This window comes from Artibeus jamaicensis, unplaced genomic scaffold (assembly GCF_021234435.1).
Source record: "Artibeus jamaicensis isolate MK-2021 breed Jamaican fruit bat unplaced genomic scaffold, CSHL_Jam_final contig_797, whole genome shotgun sequence".
NCBI classification, from domain to species: domain Eukaryota; kingdom Metazoa; phylum Chordata; class Mammalia; order Chiroptera; family Phyllostomidae; genus Artibeus; species Artibeus jamaicensis.
The window spans coordinates 3,608,765-3,632,859 of record NW_026521977.1 but is presented as its reverse complement, the minus strand read 5'-3'; the positions used below and the strand labels follow the sequence as shown (position 1 = coordinate 3,632,859).

General features: G+C 52.9%; 1 protein-coding gene across 5 annotated transcripts in view; it reads right to left on the bottom strand.

Annotated features, from left to right (window-relative positions):
• Positions 1-24,095, bottom strand: part of MICAL2 (microtubule associated monooxygenase, calponin and LIM domain containing 2) — a 212,789-nt gene that overhangs the window by 88,521 nt on the left and 100,173 nt on the right. For 3 of the 5 annotated variants that reach the window (XM_053673113.1, XM_053673115.1, XM_053673116.1), the window contains exons 9-21: positions 22,934-23,191; positions 21,635-21,750; positions 20,621-20,747; positions 19,887-19,977; positions 18,498-18,645; positions 17,244-17,443; positions 16,757-16,863; positions 9,467-9,538; positions 6,096-6,245; positions 4,540-4,662; positions 2,873-3,091; positions 2,524-2,625; positions 1,244-1,369 (exon numbers count right to left, since the gene is read on the bottom strand). In XM_053673113.1, the coding sequence (XP_053529088.1) occupies positions 1,244-1,369; positions 2,524-2,625; positions 2,873-3,091; positions 4,540-4,662; positions 6,096-6,245; positions 9,467-9,538; positions 16,757-16,863; positions 17,244-17,443; positions 18,498-18,645; positions 19,887-19,977; positions 20,621-20,747; positions 21,635-21,750; positions 22,934-23,191 (1,839 nt within the window). The remainder of the gene's footprint in view (positions 1-1,243; positions 1,370-2,523; positions 2,626-2,872; positions 3,092-4,539; positions 4,663-6,095; positions 6,246-9,466; positions 9,539-16,756; positions 16,864-17,243; positions 17,444-18,497; positions 18,646-19,886; positions 19,978-20,620; positions 20,748-21,634; positions 21,751-22,933; positions 23,192-24,095) is intronic. The other 2 variants (XM_053673114.1, XM_037146882.2) reach the window with 1 other exon arrangement.

The following is a 24,095-nucleotide window of genomic DNA, read 5'->3' as shown; positions in this document are numbered from 1 at the left end:
ACTAATGTAACAGCAGGGAGCTGGTTTGTGCATCTGCCTAACAGCATGGAAGCAAATGAGCAGTAACCGTGATAAGGGGCCCTCAGCACTGCCCACCAAGCGGAGCCCAGGTGGCAGCTGGACAGACTGGATGTGCTCAGAGCAGCAGAGCCTGCGGGGAGGAGACTCCGAACCCACTCCCACGTGCAGCAGCGGAAGTGGGCTTCCCGTCCATTTTTAGGCTCACGCGTTCCAGGGGCCAATTTTCTCAGGGGCTGCCCCTCTCCCCGCCCAGCCTGGTAGTGTTCTCAGCATAGCAGGTAAAAGGAAGACAAGGGAAAACATAAAAGGTGCCCCAGAACCCAAACCCATTGATTGCTCATGCTGCATTTCATCATCAGGTTAAGTGGAGTTGGTGCCCGGCCTCCTCCCTCCAAGCCGAGCTCTGCACTGCTGCCTGAGTCCCGCTGCTGGAACACGGAGAAGAGCCTTCGGGGGCTCTTCGTAAGAGGCCAGAATGAAATTCCTTAGCACAAAAAGAGTGGACTCATGTTCATCCTCATGCTCTCTGCACCCCCATGAGTACTTTCACCCCCAAGTTCAAGTCACACCAGAAGTCTGACCTTCCATTCCTGCAAGTCCCGTCTGCCTTCCTTCGCACATGCCGGACCCTTTCTAACGTGCCCTCACCCTCCACTTCCTCCAGCACATCCTGCTGTACAGCCCTCAACTCTCAGCCCCCTTTTCCCTGCTCTGTGATTCCTTCCTGGCTTCCCCTTCTGGGTTCCTACAATCTTGCCTTTTACATCTGTCATAGAATTAATGGATAGGATTGTATTAGGTTCACCATGTAAAACTGCCCTAATGTTAGGTCAAAAGCAGCCAAACATTGGCAATCTCATATGGTAAAAAGTTACGTATTTCTATTCTAATGTGCTGTTTGCCACCTAAACTGTACTGAGAAAACCGTACCACCTCCTTTTTAGTTCCTTGGCGTCTGGCACTGTGGTTGGCACACGGCGGGTACCCAACTAATGACTGCTGGGTGAATGAGCGACATTGGACAGGTTTTTCTGTGCTGCCTGTTCCGCTATGTTGCTGGGCCCAACACAAACACAAAACCAACTCCTGTTGTGAAGTATCTGACAAATTTCATCTCAGCCAAGCCGGAGCTCCCGACATTGGTCTGTGCTGGCCGAGCAGGGCAGGGGGGGCATCTCAGAACATGCAGGAAGTGGGGCAGCAAATTGTTCAGGACGACTACCTTTCTGGCAGGAGAAACAGAGTCAACAGTCGATGGAGAGGAAGTGGCAGCTGGACCGGGAGATGGAAGGCAGGAGGGAGGAGACGGAGGGTGAGATTGAGACAGGTCTTTAGAGAGTAACTTATTCTGCACAGAACAGAAAAGAGGAAACTGTGGTTACCCCAGGAAAGGCACAGCCACGCTCGCCTCAGCACCCTCGTGCCCACGCACTCCAGGAGGGGCAAAGACATCCAGGCCCGCCTCTCGGGATCGAGCAGGAGCCTGTGTCTTTGGAGCTCAGCAGGACTGTCTGGCTCCTGGTTACATTTTCTGCTACAACTATTCCAGCTCCCTCCTCCCACTCTAACAGCTGGAGCAAGTCTATCTTATTGCTGCCCGATGTCTGCCACAGGCGCCAGTGCTGAGTCCTAAAGCCCTCCCTCTAGAGCTTGGTGCAAAGTGGCAGGTGCAGACTTAGGAAAGGAGGATCCTGGGCTACTTGGGAGTGGGTGACCCTAGCAGGGGCCTCTGTGGCTGCAGACAACTGTGCCAGCCTCCCAGCAGCTAAAAATGAACCGAGCCCCCTTCCCACATCAGTGACTCTGCTGAGTAGCAGAGGCTGCAGGTCTGGAGGAGACTGAGCGAAAGCATCAGGGGAGGTTGGGTTTTAAAGACCAAATCTGATGCAAGAGAGTGAGCGCCTTCCACATACATGTACTCCAGGACCTCACGTCAATTCCTTCATCTCCTTGCCAGCACACGCTCTTCTTTAGCAAGTTTCTAAATGAGCATCTGCACTTTGTACTCCGAGGCAAAGCCATTCTTCTCGGCTCCATACAGAGCCAAGGTTATGGTCTCTGGTCGACTTTTTCAACAGTGTCTCCCCGATCAAGGCCATGAGGAGATTTCTCCATCATGCCCCCAAATGGCTTGCTGTCACCTTAAAGGCACCGTGATGTAATTCTTGAAACTGACCAGCTCTCCCTCTTTGTGTTGGCCCCAAGAAAGCTCCCACCCAGAAGCTGTCTGGGATCTAACAGCCTGCGTTTCTGTTCGGTAACGTCTTCCTTTGATCTGACCTTACTGTTCTGAGCCTTGGTTTTTCCCTTTGTCCTGATTTATCTACTTATGAATGTCCTCATTTGCATATTTTTAGATAGCACCTTGAAGTCTTTAGCAGTTTGAAAAATGAATTGTGCCTCATGCTATTAAAGCAGGAGGAGCTCCAGAGACAGAGTTGAGGTCACTTCACTGGCTGTCCAATGCCCAGGTCCCTGGGGGGCTCTGAAAGCCCCGTTTACCTGTGGGAAATCTCCATGACCAAACATGGAGGCAAGGTGAGCCGCCTTCTCCTTAATGTTCTTTTTGTGGAATTCCCTGTTGGCCAAGTTCTGAGCCCTCTTCTGCAGTCAAGGCAAGAAAGGAGAGAGAAAAAAGAGGCAGTGACAGAGAGTGGGACGGTGGGATGCGGTGGGGCAGGCGTGTCTCACCGTCCACACAGCAGGCAGGGGACAGAGCAGGGGATGGGGCAGGCGACAGGGCATGCACAAATGGGAAGAGGGGGAACCCAGCCCAGGCAGGCAGAGGAAGAAGGGGAATAGGAGGCTCCCCAGACACAGGCAGAGGCAGGGCAGAGGGCGAGGCTTTCACCTGGAGAATCTTTTCCTCCACTAGCTGCAGCCTCCGCAGCACCCCGGAGAGGGCCAGTGCCCCCTGGCGGGAAGGAGGAGGGGCAGCGCGGTTTTCTGGCCCCCCCAGCTGCAGGTCAGACTTGGCTCTGGCTCTCCAGGGCCGGCTCGGGCACCCTCCACCAGCAGACACTTGGTTTATCTCTCGGAGCACATGCCCCGTCATAACCACCGTGGGGAACTGGGGAGAAGGAAAATCAAGCTTCCTTTCCTACTACGGCCCTTTCATAGCCCCCACCCCCCACAGAACGTGAGGAACCCCCAGGAGGACCAGGGACCAAGGATGTGCCAGGTGCTGCCTGGAGTGAGCATCCAAATAAACCTTAGGTGCTGATGTTCTGTCACCTGCACCAGAATCACCTGGCATCTCCTTTTATTTATTTGTTTTTAATTTTAAACATATTTTCTTTTTAAATTAAACTGCCTAGCCCTGGCTAGTGTGGCTCAGTTGGTTGGGTGCCAGCCCGCAAACCAAAGGGTTGACAGTTCGATTCCCAGTCAGGGCGCATGCCTGGGTTGTAGACATGGTCCCTGGTCGGGGGCATGTGAGAGGCAAGCCATCAATGTTTCCCTTGCACGTTGATGTGTCTCTTTCTCCCTTCCTTCCCCTCTCTTTGAAAAATAAAATACATAAACTAAATGGGGAAGAATAGTCTTTAAAAATTAAATGTATCAGGGTAACGTTGGTTAATAACATTACGTAAATCTGACTTCTCATGACCATTAGCCCCGGGCCTCCCTCCACACCCACCAGACGAGGCCTGGGTGGCCCTGGTTCTCCATCCTGGGTGCACACCGAAGCCCCCCAGAGTGCTTTCCGTGAACAACACAGACTGGGCCTGACTTCCAGGGGTTCTAATTCAGTTGGTCTTGGGATGGGCACCAGATATTGGTATGTTTTTTAAACGCCCTCTTTTTAATTGAAAAAAAAATGGCTCTTTAATTCCTATATACTCCGACAAAAACTCTGCTTCATATCCACACTGGCCTCATTCAACTCCCACTGCCTGGAAGCAATAGAGAATTTCTTATGCTGACCAGACATCTTTGAATGCTGCGATCAATAAAAATGATGCTGTTCAGATTCTAAACCCAGAGATGCTGGCTGGAGAGAGCCACAGTCCCTGGCTGCCAGCCGCCTCCCTGCACACCGAGCAGCTCCTCGTCTACTCAGGCACCCGGGGAGGGCAGCACCACATCCCATCCTTCAATGCATGTGGCCAGTCAGCCACCTGAACGCATCCCACCATCGCTGCCACTTTTCATTAGTTTAGAAACCAGCCTCTTTAAGTGCTCTGCAACAAAAGCTATGTGTTCCAGGGGCATCAAAGGAGACCGCAGACCACGTGGTGTGGTCTGTTTTTCCCCAAGCAAACAGAGTACCAAGCCTATAGCAGTTGGTCATTCCATACCCCTGATTGGCTGAAGGGTCAATGGCATGTATTTCAGGATGCTGCATATTTGGTTATGCTTACTTATAAGGGTGGGGACCTCAAGTTGTGTCTGCCTTCCCAGAGAACCTATGATCAGCCCTACTTAGGGTATGCAGGGGGCCCACGGAGCCCCCCTCCTCTGCATCCAGGTCCCCTCTGGCTTCACCAATACCCCATCCACTGGAAGGAGCCCTACCTGCCTTTTCAGAGGAGGTGATGGGCTGTTCGTGGGCTCTTCTGGCTCGAGACAGCGAGAGTTAACAGGAGGGTCAGAGGACGAGCGCAGGACAGGCTTACCTATCCCCGAGACGCTGACTTCCTGGGAGGAGGAAGGTGAGTCCCCAAAAGCAGCCGCAGGAAACATGAAGGAAAAGGCTGAGTCAGACTGAGACACTCAGAGGGGGGAGAGTAAGAGAGGCAGAGAGTGAGAGTTTTCAGGTACAGAGAGAGACAGAGACAGTGCCCTGGGCTGAGCTTAGGCTGGGCCCTGCCAGGAAACCTGACCCCTGGCTCTCTGACCGTGAGGATAGCAAGTCCCAGAGTCCTCTCCTCTGGGACAACGTGTGAATTCAGGGAGGCCGTGCTGTTGGCTCAGACCCGGGGCACTGGACAGGCACTGCCGGAGCCCATGCCAGGCCTGGGTGGCTGGCCCCGGAGTCCTGCTGGAAACAGAAAAGCTTGCTGCCTACTAGGGGACAGGATGCTACTGTCCATCAGCAACACTTGGGGGCTGCAAGGACCCAAGCCGCCAGAAGAGGCAATTGAAAAAGAAATTCAGAGTGACAAGTCTCAGGAAAATGACCCCCTTCAATAAACCTGGCTTCCTGGGAAGGTCTTTTTCTTTTCCTGGACCAGGAAAACACCTACGATTACCTCTAAACACACAGTTAACCTGACTCTGCCCTCCTGCTGAGAGGAACCTAATTCCGTCACGTGACAAGTGTTCTCCAAAGGAAAACCAACTCCTGCCCTTGCCCTTGGCACTGTGACAGCTGCACCCCAGAGGAATTAAGGGTAGCAAACCAAGCCACACAGCGCAGACCCCACCGGAGTCCAAGAGAAGTGAGCTCAGTCTGCCGCCTCGCCACGGCGCTGACCACTGGCAGACGCACCGCAGGCTGGTCAGACACGTGGCCCTGCCGCCTGACCCGAGGGAACATGGGGTGGGGGCACCACAGCACTTGGGAGGCCGGTCCCCATTCCTGCGGGCCCACGTGGGGCAATGACCCATTTTTCCCATGTTTGGTTGGGGCTCCCACCGCGAACTCAGGGCTCCCCCAGGCAGCAGAACCTTCCAAGCTCCCTCCAGCTGCACCGTCTCATAGGTGGGTGCAGAGCAAGTCGTGGTTGCAGAGTAAAACCAAACTAGGGGAAGGGTTTCTTTTCTCATGCAGAACAAGCATGACAAACTACTGTCCTTGGGCCAAGTCTGGCCTGCTGCCTGTTTTATAAATAAAGTTTTACTGAAACACGGCCATGTGTATGTGTTTACGTATTGTTTATGGCTGCTTTCGTGTTATCACGGCAGAGCTGAGTAGCCACAAGAAAAATCAGATGGCCCCCCCAAGCCTGAAGTATTGGCCATCTGGCTCCTTTTAGAGAACTCTGCCGACTCCTGGTCCAGAAGAAGGCTCACCTGGGCCGGGCCTGGTGGGCATACCTGACACCCATCCCTAGCCCAAGCACTTCTTCTGGCTTCTCGGTTCTTGGTCGCCAAGGAGGCAGGTCCAGGGAGCAAACGGTGGGACTCACCTGCTTCAGGAGTGAAGGGTTCCGAGAGCTCTCCTCAAACTTGGCCAGCAGCTGGCTTGCCATGGACTTGACTTTGTTCTGATTGCCACCTTCTTTATTGCTGCCACACTCTTGACTGGAGCCCAGACTCCGGCTGGAAAAGGTGGAAGGCTGCAAAGGCCAGAGCAGAGCATTGGTGGTTGGGTCCCAGAACCCAGATATCAGGGAGGGGATCTGGGGTCTGTGGATGGGGCAACCAACTTCCCGAAGAAGGAGACCCTCCGTGTTCTGAAGAAGTGAGACACAAACAGAAGGCGATGCCCAAGTGGAGACAACACCCGTGGGAGGGTCTGCGTCTTCCCAAAGGTGGGCCCGCCCAAGCTGGAGAGCTGGAGAATTAGGGGCTCGGTCCTGACTCTTTCACTTTCCAGCCCAGTGACCTTGGCAATCGACTTCCCTGAAGTTTCCTTCCTCCTTTGTGAAGTAGGAGCATAACCTACTTTACACAGTTGTTGCAAAATAAAATCAAATATAGTAACAAAGCAGTGAGCGAAATTATTTTCAAAACACATCCTGAGGCTTCCAAGAGGTGAATAGTGCGAGGAGGAGGGGAACCGGAGACATGTCGGTCGCGCTCAGGCTGCGGGCTTCTCTCCCCTTTCTCCTCTGCACCCCACTCCCAGCTCCGACCTGTCTGGCTCTGTTGTTGCTGTTGTCTTTTAAAAACAACTTTAATTCTGAAACTGTTTTAGAGTCCCAGAAAAGTTACAAAGATAGCACAGACAGTTCCTGCACACCCTTCACCAGGGGCACGTAACGTCAGCATCTGGAGTAATCATGAAACCGTTACCATAACTAAGAAATTGAGGCAGGACGCTGTTAACCATGGACTTGATTTGGACTGCACCGCTTTTTCTGTACTTGTCCTTGGGTGGCTCCAGGATATAACCCAGAATCCTACACTGAATTAAGTCATTATTTCTCCTTGGTCTCCTCCCACCTGCAACAGTTTCTCCATCTTTCTCTGTCTTTTGTGACTTTGACAGTTTTGTAGGGGACTGGTCAGCTACTGTGTGCAAAGTCCCCTCACCTGGGTTGCTCTGGTGCCTCCTCATGCATGATCAGACCAAGGTCATGGACTTGGGAGAAGGGTGCCTCAGAGGCGAGGTGCTCCTCTCTCTGCTGTGTATCAGGGTGCGTGGCACCAACGTGCCTAATGACTGGGCGACGTGGGCTGTGATCACTCCGTTATGTGTTTTATAAAGTGGGGTTCCCTGCAAGGCTTCGTTAGCTCACTGGCCAAACGTAAGACTTGGAGAACGACCAGGGTTCATGGAATGTCCGTTCCCCTTCCACAGGATCTGCTCCACAGGCCTCGAAGTGTAAAGGGCACTGTGATGTCAGGGAGGCAGCCTGCTTTCCCCAGGAGACAGTGAATCTCCCCCACAGAAGCGGAGATTCTCAAGACAAACAAAGATGTGTTCACTGAGAAGAAATTTGTGGGAAGCAGCAAGCTAGAGTCAATGGTTTTAAAAAAATATTCCCAGGAGCAGCAGCTGCATGGGAAGCCTTGTGTGCACAGCCACTGCGAAGCGCTGGGCAAACACCGGCCGGAGTCACTCCCCACTTCAAAGTGGGAAATGCAGCTCTCATAGCAACGCAGCCTAGAGTGCGCACAGGCGGGTTCACTGGAGCGGCCACTGTTTGCCCAAGGTCGAGGCTGGCCAGGACAGCGGGTCGTGCAGACAGCACTTCCCAGACATGAGTCCCAGGGGCTCCTTCGGAAGCATATTGGGTTCCGCTGTTGGTTGGGGTTGGGCCTTGAGACTCCACATTTTTAACCGGCTGCCAAGTGATGAGAGTGAGACTGGTTTGGTTAAATTTGACTTGGAGGCAAACCAGCTGGCCCAGAAAACAGCCCAGCGCCATCTCAGAAGGGGCGGGTGCTACCAGATTTCTTCCCACATTCCACTCCTATGCGGTCATCAACAGAAAGAACACAACCACCCCCCCCAGCCCCCCAGGTAAGCCCTGGATGAAAGGCAGGGGGAGACTTCCCTGAGAAAACGTGCCTGCACGGGAAGCTCCTGAGGTGGAGGTCAGAGCCGATCACCGGTGGTGAGTGCCAGTGCCCATTGCCAGGGAAGTAGGACACCTCTCCTGCCCTGTTGTTCAGTCTCTGCTTCCTCCTCACTCAGTTACCAGCATCTCCCTATCCGCTGGCTTCTGGCTCACACCAGAGCCAAGAGACAGGGAAGCAAGCACTCTTGAAGGGACCACCCAAAGAAGTTCTAGAAAAGGTTCCAACAAGCCTGAGTGGAACTCATGGGATAAAATGAGTTCTTTTGTGCTCATTGTAAGACATGAATTAAACTCCAGGCTTTTTAATATCAGCGCCTCCCTTTGAGCATCCCAGGAAATGGGTTGAGCGATAGGCAGCTCCCCTTTTGCCCAGGGCGGGGCTTTGTGGCTCAGCTGTTACAAAGTCCAGCTGTGAGAACCAGGGGCCTGACTCCAGCCAAGGTTTCCACATGCAGTCAGTCCCAGGTGTGAACAACAATGTCACAAAAATATACAGCAATGAAACCTCTTCGACCATGTAAGGTGGACATCTTCTCTAAGCCCCCTATAACTCAGGTATCAATGCATTATGCAAACCAGACTATGCCATGTGCTTCTACGTCATAATTATGACAGCAGCCACCAGGTGAGCTGAAGCTGGTGTCCCGCAGCTCACTGACAGTCTCTGGGCCGGCTTTTGAGGGACGAGAACGGCCTTTTCAAGTGAAGGGGGTATCTCGGGTTTCTTTAAAGAGCTGTCTGGGGAAGCAGAACTGATACTCTCTTTTTCTGCTGATCAATTTTTCAGTAGGAGGAGAGAAATTCGTGCTTGCTTTTGACAAAGTAGCCTGTAATTTTCTTCTGTCACCAGAAGGTGGCACTTGTGGGCACTGGGACATTGTCCTTACAGACTGAAAGTGCAGAAAATACAAATAAATGGTAGAAACAACGTTGAGGAGATAAGTGGGTCAGCTGGTGCCTCTTTACAACTCGCTATTAATAGTGGTTATCTATTGATTAGCATAGGTGCCATTTATCATGCCCGGCGTGCTATATAACATCTTCTTAGTTAATCTTTAAAAATCCTGCCAAGTTTCAGACATTTCAAAGGTATCGTTTGTATTTTACAGGCATGAACCCCACCCTGGGAGGTTCTGATTCTCAAGGTCGCAGAGCTGGGAAGTGAGTGGAGGAGGGACCAGAACCCGACCGTTTTTCCATCACGTCAAACTTGGAGCAGAGTGGTTCCTGAGAGGGGAAAGTCAGGGCGGGCCTGGGCCTCCGGCTGTCAGGCCACAGCCTTTGCTGAACCTGACCCTGTGCACACAAACCTCATCCAGGTTGTTGAAGCCTTTCCGCCTCCGCTTGTTCATGTCATTATTCTCCTCGGTTTGGCTGTCCACCTGCAACAGCCAGGAAAGCACAGTGAGTTCAGGGCACGAAGGACTGTGGTTCTGTGGACAGCCCTGCACCAGCGCTGGGCATGCCCAGGAGACAGGCGGACGTGACCCACCCCACGCCGTGACCCATGCTGCACAGAGCTCTGGCCAGGAGCAGTGCAAGATGCCTCACTCCACCTGGAAGCCATGCCTGCAGTAGGGGTGGGAGTCACACCCCAAACTGTGCTGAAACGTCCCAAAGTGCAAAGACTCCCTGTGACAAGGCAGGGGTCATCCCCATTGTGGATATCATCTTGGGCTCAGGGCAGTGACAGCCAGGCCTGCTGGAGCCCCTTGGGGTGCTGCCTTATGGGACCACCTCCTACAAGGCGCTGACACTGGCTCACCTCATAGGCTGGATTCTTGGGACTCAGCAGCCACCCAAGGATTTGATAGTGAATTACATCTGCCATTCAGGCACCACCTCAGCTGTATTTTAACTTCATGATGTTTTAACTCCCACAAAGCTCCAGATTTTCTCTGAACACTGCCATGAGGATAGAACCCAGTGTGCCCAGGAGAGTTTTGATTTATTGCTCTTCCCCCCTGGCATAATATAGTGCTGCCTTTCACTCTAAAAAGCACCCAGGTTTAGAAAATAAGTTAGATGGTTGCCCTACCAATGCTCTTCCATAGTCTACTTTCTGATACCGGAATCCGGACATCTAAATCGCACTACCCAAGCCCATCACATCACCCCTGTATGGACCACCCAAGGCCACCCACTGGCAGGCTTGATTCTCAAGGGCAGGAGTGAAACCGCACAGGCTGTGCTGACGCAGTGGGCTGGGATGGGTTGGGGGCTGAATTTTGCACCTCCTCCGCATGTCCTCCGCACCCAGCGGGGGCAAGTCCATTCTCAACACTGAGGTTAGACCTCTCTACCACCGTGCTCCAGCTGGGGCCTTTGCCAAACTGCCAGCCCCCTGAGAACCACAGAATCATCCCCACCAACTAGATATCCCTCTTGCTGGGGGCCTCCCCGCCCCACAGGGCCCTCCCTCATGGGCCCAGATTAAACCTGGCCTTCGTTCCACCTTGGATGCAGCAGCAAGGGCTGCTAGCCACTCTCTCCCCTCAGCCCAGGCCTGGAATCCCATCTGCCCCATACAACCTAAACTTGCCCAGTCACAAGAGGATTCTTTTATCTCCCAGTGGTTCTGGACCAATACTAATAATTTTGGATGTTATCATAACATATAATAATGCACTATATATAACAGTTAACAGCAATAACACTGGAGTCCCTAGCACAGTCTGCTGTGAACTCACCTGCTTCCGACAGAAAGCACCCGCTTCCCCAGTTCTTACGCTCCCCTCACCCCCGATCCCTCCCCGTATTTACCAGAACCTATACTATTTTTAAAGACAAGATCAGCCAGAGTTTAGTCACTGATATTTGTTGAACACTCTGATCCTCCCCTTGCCCAGGCAGCAGAGAATCAACAGATCAAAGGGCCCTGCTTTCCCTTCCACATTTTCTTCAGCTTCCAATAAATCATTATTCTGTGAATGGAAATTCTTTCAGCCCCGACGCTTGGGCAAACATCAAGAGAAACAGATGACCTTATTTGCAACAACGCCGGGTCTTAGAGGCACAGGCCGTCTGGGTCCCCAGTCCCCCGTCTGGGAAAGCCTCGCGGGCCAGGAGACGGACTGCGGTCTGGGAAAGGACAGGCTGTCCCCGCCAGCAAGGACTCTGGGTGCATAATTGAGCATTTTCTGTTGGATTTTTGTTGCCGCCTTAAAGGAGGACTTGGCTTTTCCCTCAGAGAGCAACACATCTTCTCTCTTTCCCATTAAAAGCCCGGGTGTGCCTGACTGTTCCGACCCTCAGGGCCTGGTTAGGTCCAGACCCAGGATGCTAGCCTCAGCCCATGGAAAGCACTCCTGGGGAAAGTGTGTCCAAAGGCCCCGAGGCCTTCAGAGGGAATAAAGAAAATGCGGGGGGCAGCCGCAGCTCCCCCACTTCTGCCTGACCCACAGGCGGTAAAATGGGGTCTCTGAGGGGAGGCTAGCAACAAGCTCACCAAAACAGGCTCTGCTCTTCCTGGTGGGTTTATTCACTTGATTCTCAATTAAGAGCCAGGTTAAAATGAAATGGTGGAGAAAACACAAACCTAGAAATTTACCGATTATTTTCTTCTCTCGGGTATCTATCTCTATTCGGGAAGTAAGGTTGCCTCCGCACCCCCATCTCCTTGGGCTCTATATTGTTCTACCAAGAACTGGGGTGCAAGGAGGAGGAAAATACTTACTGGGCCCATTCAGACAGAGCATGAGACTAAACCAATAACTCACTTTGTTTTCCTATTAATTGTTCCATCCCTTCCACCCAGACTCTCACCATGATTATGCAATGATTTGTAAGAGTCTACATACCAAGACTCATTTATTAAACTAATTGGTATCTCCATTAAAAAAAATTAGATATACACCTGCCAATGTGGTCATTTATTTGATTGACACAAAATAACCATGTTCCCATACTACCTGACATAATGTGATTTTAGCCTGAAGCAAACACGCTTTATATTTAGTTAGCTGGTACTGGAGAAATTTAGGTCAGGGTCACAGGAAGAGAGTTGGCCATTGTAGGCATTGACCGGCTTGAGCAGGGGGCCTTCAGGAGACACAAAAAGAGGGCTGGCCACACTGGCAAGAGAGCTCTACTCTTCTTCAATGGCAGTAAGAAGTCAAGGGTTCAAGTTCTGACACTAGTGACTTCCTGGCTGTGTGACCTTACGGAAATCACCCAACTTCTCTGACTTCAGTTTCCTCATCTATAAGATATGACACTATCTAGCTCATGAATTGTTGTAGCAACGAATAAAATCATGTACGTCAAACACTTCTTATAATATAAAGTACTGTATAGGTGTTAGACACCATCACTTAGGTTGATGCCAGTTAGCAGAAATTAGAAAATCTGAATTCTAGTCCTGACTTTGACATTCCCCACCACATGACCTTGCAATTTAACCTCCCTACATCTGAGTTTCCCCATCTGCAAACCTGGGGTGAGAATACACGTCCTGCCTTCCTCCAAAGGCGGCACAAAGGGCAAGTGAGATATACAGGCAACTGTTCATCTGCTGTAAAGTGCTTCGTAAATCATGATCGCAGTACCGAAGCAAGTGTTCAATCCAGCCAGTCCCACCCGTCTCTTCAGAAGATGCACCTGTTCATTTAACCAGTGCTCACAAAGGGCACGGCCCATCATTTCCAGAGCCCCTTCTGTGTGCCAAAGAATGTGCTCCAACTTGCAGCAGACATTTATTTATGGTGTCTTCATAGCAATGTGATGTTCATAATTATAATCATTCTTCATACAAGCAAGGAACTTCCTGAGAGGTTTAAACGTGTGAATCCCCAGCAGACCTAAGGCTTCGACACGCAGGGCCATTCTGTAAGTCAGCACAGGACCTCGGGCTGTGGCTGTGCGGGGGCAGGGGAGACCAGCCCGCAAACCACAGGGGCTGGGGGCTGCTCAAGGGCGCTGTACCTGCTGAGCCAGCAGCATCAGCGCCTGGTCCTCCTGCCTCCCCTAATCCTTCTTCTGATCTCTGACTTGAGAGGCACTAGAAAGCTCGTGGGGGGCTTTGGCTGCTGGGTAGGTGGTTCTGAGAGACTAGTCAGAGAAGGGGAGTGAGAGAAACTTAAGAAGCCCTCCAGAAGGCCAGGCCCCTTGGGCAGGGCCCCTGCTGGTCTTGTTCCTGCTCTACTCCCCAGCTCCGAGAAGAGAACATGAAATAGGCACTCGGTGAGTGTGTGTTGAACGGTTGGTGGAGGGAGCACTTTCTTGCAGAGCAACCCCTGGCTCTTTGCAGAGTATATGTGCAGGGGGGTTCAGGGGAGCAGAGTTGGGAGGGAGGCCCCGACTGTCCAGGCCAGACACTGGCATGAGTCCCGTGCACTCCGCTCTACCAGGAGCAGTGCTGGAGATGGGCCTGGGTCAGGGTCAGTCCGCTGAGCAGGATGAATATCCTGGGGCTGCTAGGCTGGCTTCTGGGATGGGCTTTTCAGGGATGAGGGACAGTGTTTACGCTGCCTTGTTTTCCAAGGAATGGGCTCACGATGGAGAAAAGATCAGGTACCCTGAGTACACGTGTAACGTAACGCGTGTAATGGCCGAAGTGGCCGCACGTGCAGGCACTGCCCACATGTGGCAGGTCCAGGAGAGTGAGGACAGAGACCATATGTGTTCAGGTGTCACCTGTGGTGCATGGAGTCCCCAAGGATTGTTGCTTGTCCTGAGGCTTTTAGATCCTGACCAGGATCTGAGGCAGATCTGCGCAAGGAGACCAAGGGCTTATTCAGAGGAAAATATAGCCCTGGCCAGGTGGCTCGGTTGGTTGGAGCATCATCCTGTGCACCAGAAGGTGGCAGGTTCAATTCCTGGTCAGGGTACATACCTAGGCTGTGGGTTCAATCCCTGGTGGGGGCATATGATAGGCAACTGATTGATGTTTCCCTCTCACATGGATGTCTCTCCGTGTGTATGTGAGTGTGTGTATGTGTGTCTCTAAAATCAGTAGGCATGTCCTTGGGTGAGGATAAAAAATAAAAGGCATAAATATAATCTCAAGCTCTTCTTTCACAAGCCTGGACTGTCCAGTCTTCAGAGCCAATCAGTCAACTCCATAGTTACCACTCACTAGGACAGCCCTCTTGGTGGATGAATGGGAAAATGACTCTAAACATCAGCATGGTCCTTGGTGGAGGAAAAGTCTTATTTTCACTAATGTTGGTCAGTCTTGCTGGGATTTTGACATTATCAGCCTCAGGGATGAGAGAAAAATTTAACACAGTGAAAACTGTTGAAGGAGAGATATTTTTACAACTGGCTTAGCAGAGAAACGATGAAGCTTCTTCAGGTTAAGATGCCTCGTTGTGAACAAACGTGGGCTGTTCAATTCCCTCGTCACAGTGCAACCCTGGCGGTTGGTGGGAGGAGTGCAGGGAGGAACGGGAGAGGTCGAATACAGATGCACCTCTGTGCAGACACTGTGGTGCACCTACGGGGGAGAACCATGCAAGCGGGGCCAGCCCTGCCTCTCCAGCCCACAGGGCACATGAGCCGGGGCATCGAGGGTTAGAGATGTAATTACCCTGGCACAGAGAAGTGGACAATTGCTGTGATGACCAAGGGAGCGTGTGACCCACTGGCCTTGCTAACTTGCCATCCCACCCAGAGAAGGCAATTAATTGGTTTTAAGAGAGGACAAATAAGAGACTTCAATGACCTAATGGTCTCTCTCCCTATCTGAAGAGCAGGGCACATTGGGGGCATTAAATGGGGTTGTGGGGGGATCGGATCTGTGGCTCTTCAGTTCTCTCAGGATGGATGGCCTCTGGGCGCACCCTCGAGGAGGCCGGACATGGTTCAGAATCAGTCCAGGCTGGTCAGGCAGGGCGCCCCTGCTACCCTGCATCTCCTAGCAGAGCCAGCAGACAGTGGAGCGAGGCCCCAGCAGCCACTGAGGGCCTGGCTGGCCTTGCTGACTACTGACCTTTGACCATCCCCCCTCCTGAGCCAGAGCTGGCCAGGCCCTTTTGTTTTGGTCACTCTTTAAACAGAGGTGCGGTGTGTGCAAGGTTTCAGTAGTCCTCTCTGGTTCCCCCTGCTGTGCCCAGTTGTGGTGGGAGAAGCCAGGTGAATGGAGAAAGGCAGTAAATGCTTGGCCCAGAGAGCTTCCAGAAAGGCTACGTCAGCTTCCCTGGGATGGGGCAGCCCAGAGTGGGGTCCTCGGGCTTCAGAGGAAACACGAGTGGCGTGGGGTGAAACGGGCCTATGGCGGCCCCCCAGAAGTCAGTTCTCATTGTTGGGACGTGTGGTAGGTGACGCGGCCCTCACACAGGGATGGGCAGCATGGGGCGCAGAGCAGGACAGAGCAGCTGGGTCTCAGCCTCTCAACTGCCCTGCTGGAAACCTCAGCAGACCTGCACACACGCCTTCCTCCCCAGGCCTGGCTTGGCTCGCCCATCCCCTCCCCGATCTAGGGCGTGGTGGGGCATTAGGCACCGACCCACTCCTGGAGTTAGCACAACTGCTTGCAGCCTCCCAGGGAGTGCAGACGGCAGTGGAAAAAGTGACCACGGCACACACAACGGAGAGAAAGGGAGGAGGCCGCACGGCCCCGGCCCCACCCTGGGCGGAGGGGCTGGCAGGACATGGCATGACCGGCCAGGGGTTAGGAGACTGTCTGCAGCTCAGAGAGACTGAGACATGCACAGGCCTGCCGAGCGAGGGAGGGCCACCCTGCGTGCTGGAGAGGGAGGGAGAGCTCGGGGCCACCGACCATCCCTGGGCCTCCTTTGTAAAATCTGCACCATGAACACAGTGAGCAACGCAACTCATGTTATCCGTCCACAAAGATGCGGTCGCTCAAATGAGGTTATGTTTTCTCAGTAGGCCCATACTCCCCAGACCGGGTACCAAGGCGACCCCTGGTAAACTCACAGCGGAGCCTCAGAAAATTGTAAATTTTCTTGGAAAGCATGGTGAAGTCTGTACATACCTTGCAAAATACCCCTACTAAGTTATTGGAACTTCACTACTTAATAAGAGGAATATCTAGGTATTTCTTTCAATCTAGGGGCACTGTGAACAAAGATTACAGAGACTCTCAGGTACTGTAAGTCAGGAGAGTTTGGGGACCTCTTTCTTAGGTTCTGAGCTCTTCAAAGGCAAGGCCCGTATATTATTCATCTCTGTATATCTTCTCCCCTCGTCGAAATCAAACAAGAAGTTCAGCCCTAATGGTGGCATTTGGTAGGACTCTATAAACATTTGTTGGACAAATTTTAAAAATGGATAGAACAGACTGGGAATGTAGCAACACTGTACACACCTGCCACTACATGGCCACTGTGCCCCTGATTGGAAGAAACTGCTTAACAAAGTGACAAAGTGTCTCCTCCTCCTCTCCTAGGAGGTGGAGCTGATCTACCGTGACCTTCCCTATGACCACTGTCAAGCCACTGAAGCTGGGCAAGCCAGAAAATGCCCGGGGAAACTTCCAAAACACTCAGTTACTGAACCAAATCTCACTCGTGTCTCCTGCGAGCGCTTTCCGTGTGACTGATCAGCGGAAACAGACCAAGAGCAGGACTTTCTCCAACGTCCTCGTCCCGGGCGTGTGCACAAAGAAAAGAAACAACAGCCAAGCCCAGACTTACCCGTGGGGTCCTCTTCCTTGGAAACGTGAGGTTGAGATAGTTGTGAGGGAGGGATGATTTGGCCACGCCGAAGTCAGCATTTTCTCCATAGTTTTTGCCCCAAGAGTCTGTTAGGAAGTAAAAGTATGACTGAGTTTGGGATCCTGCCACGGCTACCCGAGGGCTCAGAAGTGTCTTTGCTGCAAGCTCCCTCCAAAATAATTCTCTCCCCCAACTAAAGATGTAAATGGCTTGGATTGGAAGCTGGTGCAGCTCTGTCAGAGACCTCCCAAAGCAGGGGCAGGTGCCCAGCGTCATGTGGCACCGCACACAGACAGACCGACATGCATGGGTCCAGGTGGGTAGGGCCCACCCCATTTGGCCTCACGGCAAAGGGAAGACGTGAGTCAGCCCCAGAAGACACCAGTGTGAAGAGCAGCCAGACATGGGCATGGAGCAGAAATGACTCAAGGGCAGCGTGAAGCCTGGTCCAGAAGCAGGTCCTTACCCACAGGCCTCAGCGGGGTGCCCCGGAAGAGCTCGTAGAACTTGGAGAGGTACATGACCATGCTGAGCTTGTCAGGCTCCTGAGCTGATGCCATCTCCTTGCCTGTGGTCACTGGGGGGATGCCAAACTCACGCTCGGCCACATCAAACGCCAGCTGGTTGTTCTCCACAGCGTCATCTTCATTCAAAGAGTCAAAGTTGCTAGAGAATCAAAGCAAGGTGGCAATCAGGCAGGGGAGGCAGAGATGGGAGGTGAAGGAGCAGTGACCCCAACCCTTGTCCCAAATCACACCCCCTACCTCGCGCCCCAGGAGGCTCAATCAGAAGATGCTAACACTGTCCTGCTCAGGGTGGGACAAAACCAGATTTGGGCCATGACAATGTCATTGTTGCCTGGGCCAAAAACCATCGGAAAATGATTCACGCCACGTTGGGAAATGTATGAGCTACTTTACTTTTAAATAATTCCCTTATGTTCTTTTTCTTTCCATTACAAGAGCAACGTGGGCTTCTTGTAACAAAAAGAGTCAAGTTACTTATAACATGTAATCAGTGAGAGCCTCACCCCCTTCTCAAGGCGACCTCCCTTCCTAAAGGCACTGACTGATAACCCTGTGGAAGGTCTCCTCCCAGCCCTGCGGAGGAATGTGCTCCTGGGTGTGAGGTTACACTGCACACGCTGACTTCAATGCAACATCAATGGGTGCATTGTGCTTTCAGCATCACAAGGTATTTCCACCAACATGATTCAATCTTCCTAATGAACCTGACATTATTCCCAATTTATAAATGAAGAAACAAACTCAGAGAAGGTAGTGGCCTGCCCAATGGTACGCAGCTAATAACTCTGGGTCTCAAACCTAATATTTTGGCTGTAAACCTCGACATAGTCCCCCAGAAGTAAGTCTTGCCCATAACTCCTGCCTCAAGGGGAGAGCGCCCTGGTGCAGATGCTCACGTTTCCCAAGTGTGGCGATGGAGGGGGCGGGGAGACAAGTACAACCGCCTTGCCTGGGTCACTTTTGCTCCTCACGTTAAGAACACAGATCACATGAGCTGTGGGCTGATTAATCAGTGCAAAGGGGAAAAAATGAACAAGAAAAAAAAAACAAATAAAAATATGCAGAGAAATTGTGAACCAAGTTCTGAAGATTCTGCATCTAGTACAACAGCCCTGGTTTCCCTTGTCTCAGGCGCCCTCCCCCGCCCCGCCCCTGGAGGAGCATGGCAGGTCCGGCCCGGGCCCCAGACTCACATCAGCTCAGGCCGGAAGCGGTGGATGACGGCACACAGGGCCAGGCCGCTCCGCCAGGAGGTGGTCAGGTCAGTGACGTGGACGTGCTGGTAGCCCTCGGTCTGCTGCTGGCACCAATTTAAGAGCTTGCTGGGCCGGATGTCTGACTCTGCAGTAAGGAGAGATAGATAGTGTAGTGCTCTGGGGAAACCTCGGGGTCCCCTCTCCAACTGCCACCGTGGCTGGGGACCAAGAGGAACCAAGGCAAGAAACCCTGTCAAGAGCATGGTGGGAGGGCGGATGCTGGAAGAGGAAGCATGCTCTCCTACAGCGAAGAGTCCCTAAGATGCCCCTCTGGAACACAGCGGTGAGGACAACATGGACTCTGCCAACATCGCACCCCGGGGGGCAGACACAGAAGCAGGTGACAATGACACGGTGCCGCAATGACAGAGAAGCGGCGTGCTGGGGGAGCAAGTGAGCAGGTTTGCCCTGAGTCTGCTGCAGCTGGGGCGCTCACCAAAGAGAGTCACAAAGGAGGGGCAGTTGAGCTGCTTCTTGAGGGGTCTAGTGATTCATCAGACAGAAGAAGGCATTGCAGGAAAACAGAAAGGGCCGTGCCATGGTACAGACTCGAGGGAACCTGCCGCGTTTGTGTGGACCGGCTGATGGCCGGGTGGCAGCAGGGGAACATGGGTGTTGCAGGGAAGGGAGGGGGGCTGGTAGGCCGAGTTGGCCCAAAGGCAGGGAGGGTGCAGGAGAGCAACCTGGGCAAAGCCGTGGATACCAGGGACTCATACATGTGATCATCCCTTCCCTTTGCTACTGAGCACCGGCCTTGTGCCCAGCACTATGGCAGGCCCTGGAAATCAGCACATGGCCGGTGTCCAGCTGGGGAGACAAGACCCCCATACTGAAAATAAAAGGGAGAGAAAAGCAAGTCCCAGGAAAGCCATTCCATAGCTCACTTTAAAAAATATTTTATTTATTTATTTTTAGAGAGAGGAAGGGAAAGGAAAGAGAAAGAGTGGGAGAGAAACATCAATGTGTGTTTGTCTCTCATGTGTCCCCTACTGGGAACTGGCCTGCAACCCAGACGTGTGCCCTGACTGGGAATCGAACCAGCAACCCTTTGCTTCACAGGCCCATGCTCAATCCACTGAGCCACACCAGCCAGGGCCCATAGCCCACTTTAATGTACCAGATGCTCAACACATTTTCGCCCCTTTATGATGAGTATGCTGTAGGGGTGTCACTGTCCTGCTTTTGCAGAAGAGGAAACTGGAGTAGAGAGGCCTGGCCAAGGTCACCAGGTCATCGGTGCAGAGCCAGGCCGGCTGCAGGGCCTGTGCCCTCTTCCCCACAAAGCCGACCCCAGTGGCCTCCCTGGGGTCCCAGGAGGTTGCTTACCGCGCCTGGAGAGGCCCACAGATCTCCTCATTGAGCCCAGCCTCTTGAGGGGGAACTGGTGCAGCTCCGTAGTGATGTACAAGTGCTTCACCTACAAGCAAGAGAGACGGCACAGCTGCCCACCGCTCTCCCCCAAATTCTAGCCTCAGGGCCTCTGAACCTGACCTACTCTCTACTCAGTGTCAGCCACCCTTTTCCTCCACTGCTGGACCCTCAGCGAGGAAACCCAGGCCGCCTGAGACACGGAGCAACAGGTCTCCATCTCCCCCCATGTGGAAGCACTCAAGTATAAATACACTTCGTTGGCTCATTTTAAAAACCCACACCACTCTGCTATTGACAGAAGAGGCTGTATGGCTCTCGGTCAAGGGGAGAAAAACAATAAATGCGAGGACGGTGAGGGAAAGGACTCAATATTCAGCCAAAGATTTTGAGAGAGGTGTGCTTCCATTCATGTGGGGCTTAGCAACACACATGAATGGTGACAAAGAAACACATGTAAATATACGCACAAATAGGAACATACAGATGTGTTTCATTTCTCTCCTGTAGGCCAGAGAGATGCTGACTCTACGCTATTCTTGTGACTGCTCTAGAGAGGGGAGCTGGTCTCACCTTTGGGACAAGAGGGACTGGTGGCCAGGGTCCCAGGGACGTGCAAAGATTTCAGGCGACCCCTCCTTCCCACTGCTCAGTGCTGGGTCACCCAGAGGAGACCCCAAGGAAGGACTCACCTGATGGGGCCGGACACAGTGGGAGTTGAGGTTTGGGTACCGTGTGCCTGGGTCCAACGTGTACTGATCGAAGTTCTTGTTGATATTCTCTGGGGTCGTTTGAGGTAACAGCCGGTAAAGACTTTCTCTGCAGGGAGGCAGAGCTCCGGATCAGAGATGGCTCTTGAAGCCTGAGGCCCTTGTCCCACCCTCCCCAGATGCCCCTTCTCCTGTTCTCGAGGGCTTCTTAGATGTGCTTGTCTACCCCGCCCCCCCACTGCAATGCCTGGCCCTTGTGGTTCTTGAGATCTGCAAAGTGGGGAAAGTTCAAAAAGGCAGAGAGAAGGCAGGAAGGGGTCAGGAGGCTGGAGTGGGAGGCAGGGATGCTGGCCACCTCCCCAAGCAGAGCTGGCAGCTCAGTGACCTATGGTTTTGTTATAAACGCCACTTAGCCATGTGGCCTCCTGTGGCCTATCTCTCGTGACCGCAGGCCTCCACGCCCAAGACCAGCCAAGGCCTGTCCCCACCCACCAGGCCTGACTTCTCCCAGCCCACCAGCTGTCACAGCCACGTGGCCAACAGCAGGGTTTTGGGAGGAAGCCCGGGATCTTAGCAGCAGAAGAGGCCTGGGGCAGGGTCAGGGGCAGGGGGGACGGATCAGAGAACCCAGCATGCCACAGAGCAGGGCATTCGACACCTGTATGGAAACTTCCCCTAAAGCCCCTCAGGCTCCTGCACAACTGAGCCGGGCCAGACCCTGACTCCAGGGCCACCCTGGACGAAGATTTCTCCTTGGCACCTAGGACCTACAGCCCCCAGAGAAAGTCACTGAAGGGGGTAGATCACGATAGAGAAAGTTTCATTGTGGGCCCTGATGACCAAGCCAGCCACGTGTGAGCTTGGAGAACATCTTGGAGCACATCAGAGAACATCTGAAGGCAGATGAGAGGAACCCGAGGCTTCCTGTAGGTGCCACCTAACAGTCAGCCACACTCCCTGTTCCGCCTCAGCCGCGAGCCCGCTGCCCATACTCACCTTTCAGCCAGCAGCTCCAGGGGAGGAGTGCCCTGGTCCCAGTTTTTCACCATCCACGCCGTGTCGAAGGCAGCCAGGAAGCCGCGGGCACAGCCTGTGCCCATGGGCCAGAAGGGCTGCAAAGGAAGACACGCAAGATTCAGGTTGGTCCTGACGACTCCCGGCCTGCCGTCCCACTCTGCCCAGCCCGCCCCGACTGCCAGGCCCGTGCGAAGCACTGGGGCGGGGATAGAGAGGTGATGGGGGGCAGCCCACTAAGGTTCCCCACAAATACAAACGCCTGCAGCACAAGCCTTGTTTAAAGGGTCCTACGACACAGGAACAACGAACCTGCTTTGGGGCCCGAAAGAGGCAGAGGCAAATTCCCACCTTGGGGGAGGGAAATAGCGAATACGTCATTAAAGAGGTGCATTTATGCTGATTTTAAGAATGGTTAGGATTCTCATTTTAATCCATGCACAGACAGGAGGGGGAAAAACAGTGGGTGGAGTCTTGGTGGCTGGAAGATGATGGAGCCCGATGGGAGGTGAGTCCGTCTCTTACGGAGAGGGAAGAGATCACGGAGGAGAGCACCGTGAGATAAAGCTGAGAAGGGGGTGTGGGGGTGAGGTGCGAGTGCTGGGCACTTAGGTTGCAGTCCACACGCAAGGGTGAGCAAGGGTTCATTCACCAAGCTTGGTTCTAACTCAACTGTCCCATGCTCACCCAAAGCAGGGTTTGGAATTTGATACTTAACTTGGGATAAATACATATAAACGCATTTTGGTTAGTGCTTACATTAAAGATGGAAATGTATCCCTTCTGAAAGTATTTAATTAACCTAAGGAGCCTAGCATTTATTGATTTTCTGGGAAGAATTTTGAGCAGGGGGATCATGAACGGAAACTGGACTTTGGGCCCATGTGTCTTTCTTGCATCCGACATGATCTCAGTGTTGAAAGGCCACAGAGATCCACCCACGTGAGGAAGGAATCTTGGCCCAGCTGAGGTCCCACATGCTCTGAGAAAGACGGCCAGGAAGGGCAGACCGGGCCACCTCAGTTTGTACTTCAACAAAGAGGGCAGCCCAGAAGAACCCCGAGGTGGACCAGAAAGCTTTCTGGCTGATACAGAAAGAACTGGCTCCTCTGAACTCAGCACCAGGGCAGGCTCTGAGGCCAGAATGGGCTTGGCAGCGTCCTCCCAACTGGCGGAGGGCCTGCCCTTCCCCAGCGGCATGACGGCAGATGCTGCGGACAAACACAAATGCAGGGATCTATCTTCTAGTAGGAGCGAGGGGGCTCCAAATGCAGGCGGTACCTCAAGCAAGCTGTCGCCCACCAGAGCCACGAGCAGCTGGTGTGACCGACGCTCCCGCACCAGGGCTGCATTCTCTGAGGCGTACATGGAGGTGAAGTCGAACATGGCCACGTCGGGCTGCCCGTAATGGTTCATGGCGAAATCTAAAGATGGCAGCTGGTAATTGGTGGCGAAGTCCGCAGCTTCGCGGGCGTAGGAAAGCAGGTTGTCCTGGTTCACGTTCTCTGCGCACAGCAGCATCTCCGTGTCGATGTAGTCCTGGGGGGAAGAACAGGGGCACAGTGCAGCAACCTGCCCTCGGCAGGGCAAGGATTCACACCCACTTCTTTGCACAGAAGGCCTTGGAATGGGGTTTGTGCAGTGAGGCTAATCAAAACAGAGATTAGAAAATCGGCCAAGGGAAGAGAGAGGAATGAAATCAGCTAGCCGTGAGGATTAACAGAGTTGTGATTAAGCATGAAATTTGGCATTGAGCTTCCTGGCACCCAGGGTAAAAGGGTAATGTGATGTATTGCAGGGCTCTCCTTATCAGAAAGAAGGAAGCATAGAAAGTCTTTAGGGAAGGCAATTTTTTCCTGGCACTGAGTTCTGAGAGAACTGTCTCACGGAGGGATTTCAACAGAGAACACTGTGTGGTAATATACACATAATAATGGTCTTGCTGCCGGCATAGAGGCATATTTTGTATGGTTGTTTCTCATGATAATTTCAGTTAAATTAAAAGAGAAGAGAGCGACTTTATAGTGAACTAAGCTAAGTTAATGTGGTCCAGACACACTGTGTTTAGTGGTCAAACAAGATCAGAGAAGAAATGGGTGCTGGACATAATTCAAACTTTCTCTCCAAAATCACTGACCCCTTTTCTCAGAGGCCGAGGGCATGCGGAGCCCTGCTTTGCTCTCAGTGTTGACCGCTACACTTCCTGCCAGGGGGTGAGAAACCCGAGCCTGCAGGACTAGGATCCCCATCCTGGAGGGACGCTGGCAGTGAACTGTGGGACACCTGGCTCCCAGGCTCAAATGCGCTCATCCTGTGGGACTGAAAGACTATTTCCCAAAAGGTGACCTAGACAGTGCACATCCCCAGGAGGTTGTGGGGTCACAGGGACTCATGTGTACGAGACCAGCACAGCCCCTGGGGTTGCTGAGAGCAACAGATCTAA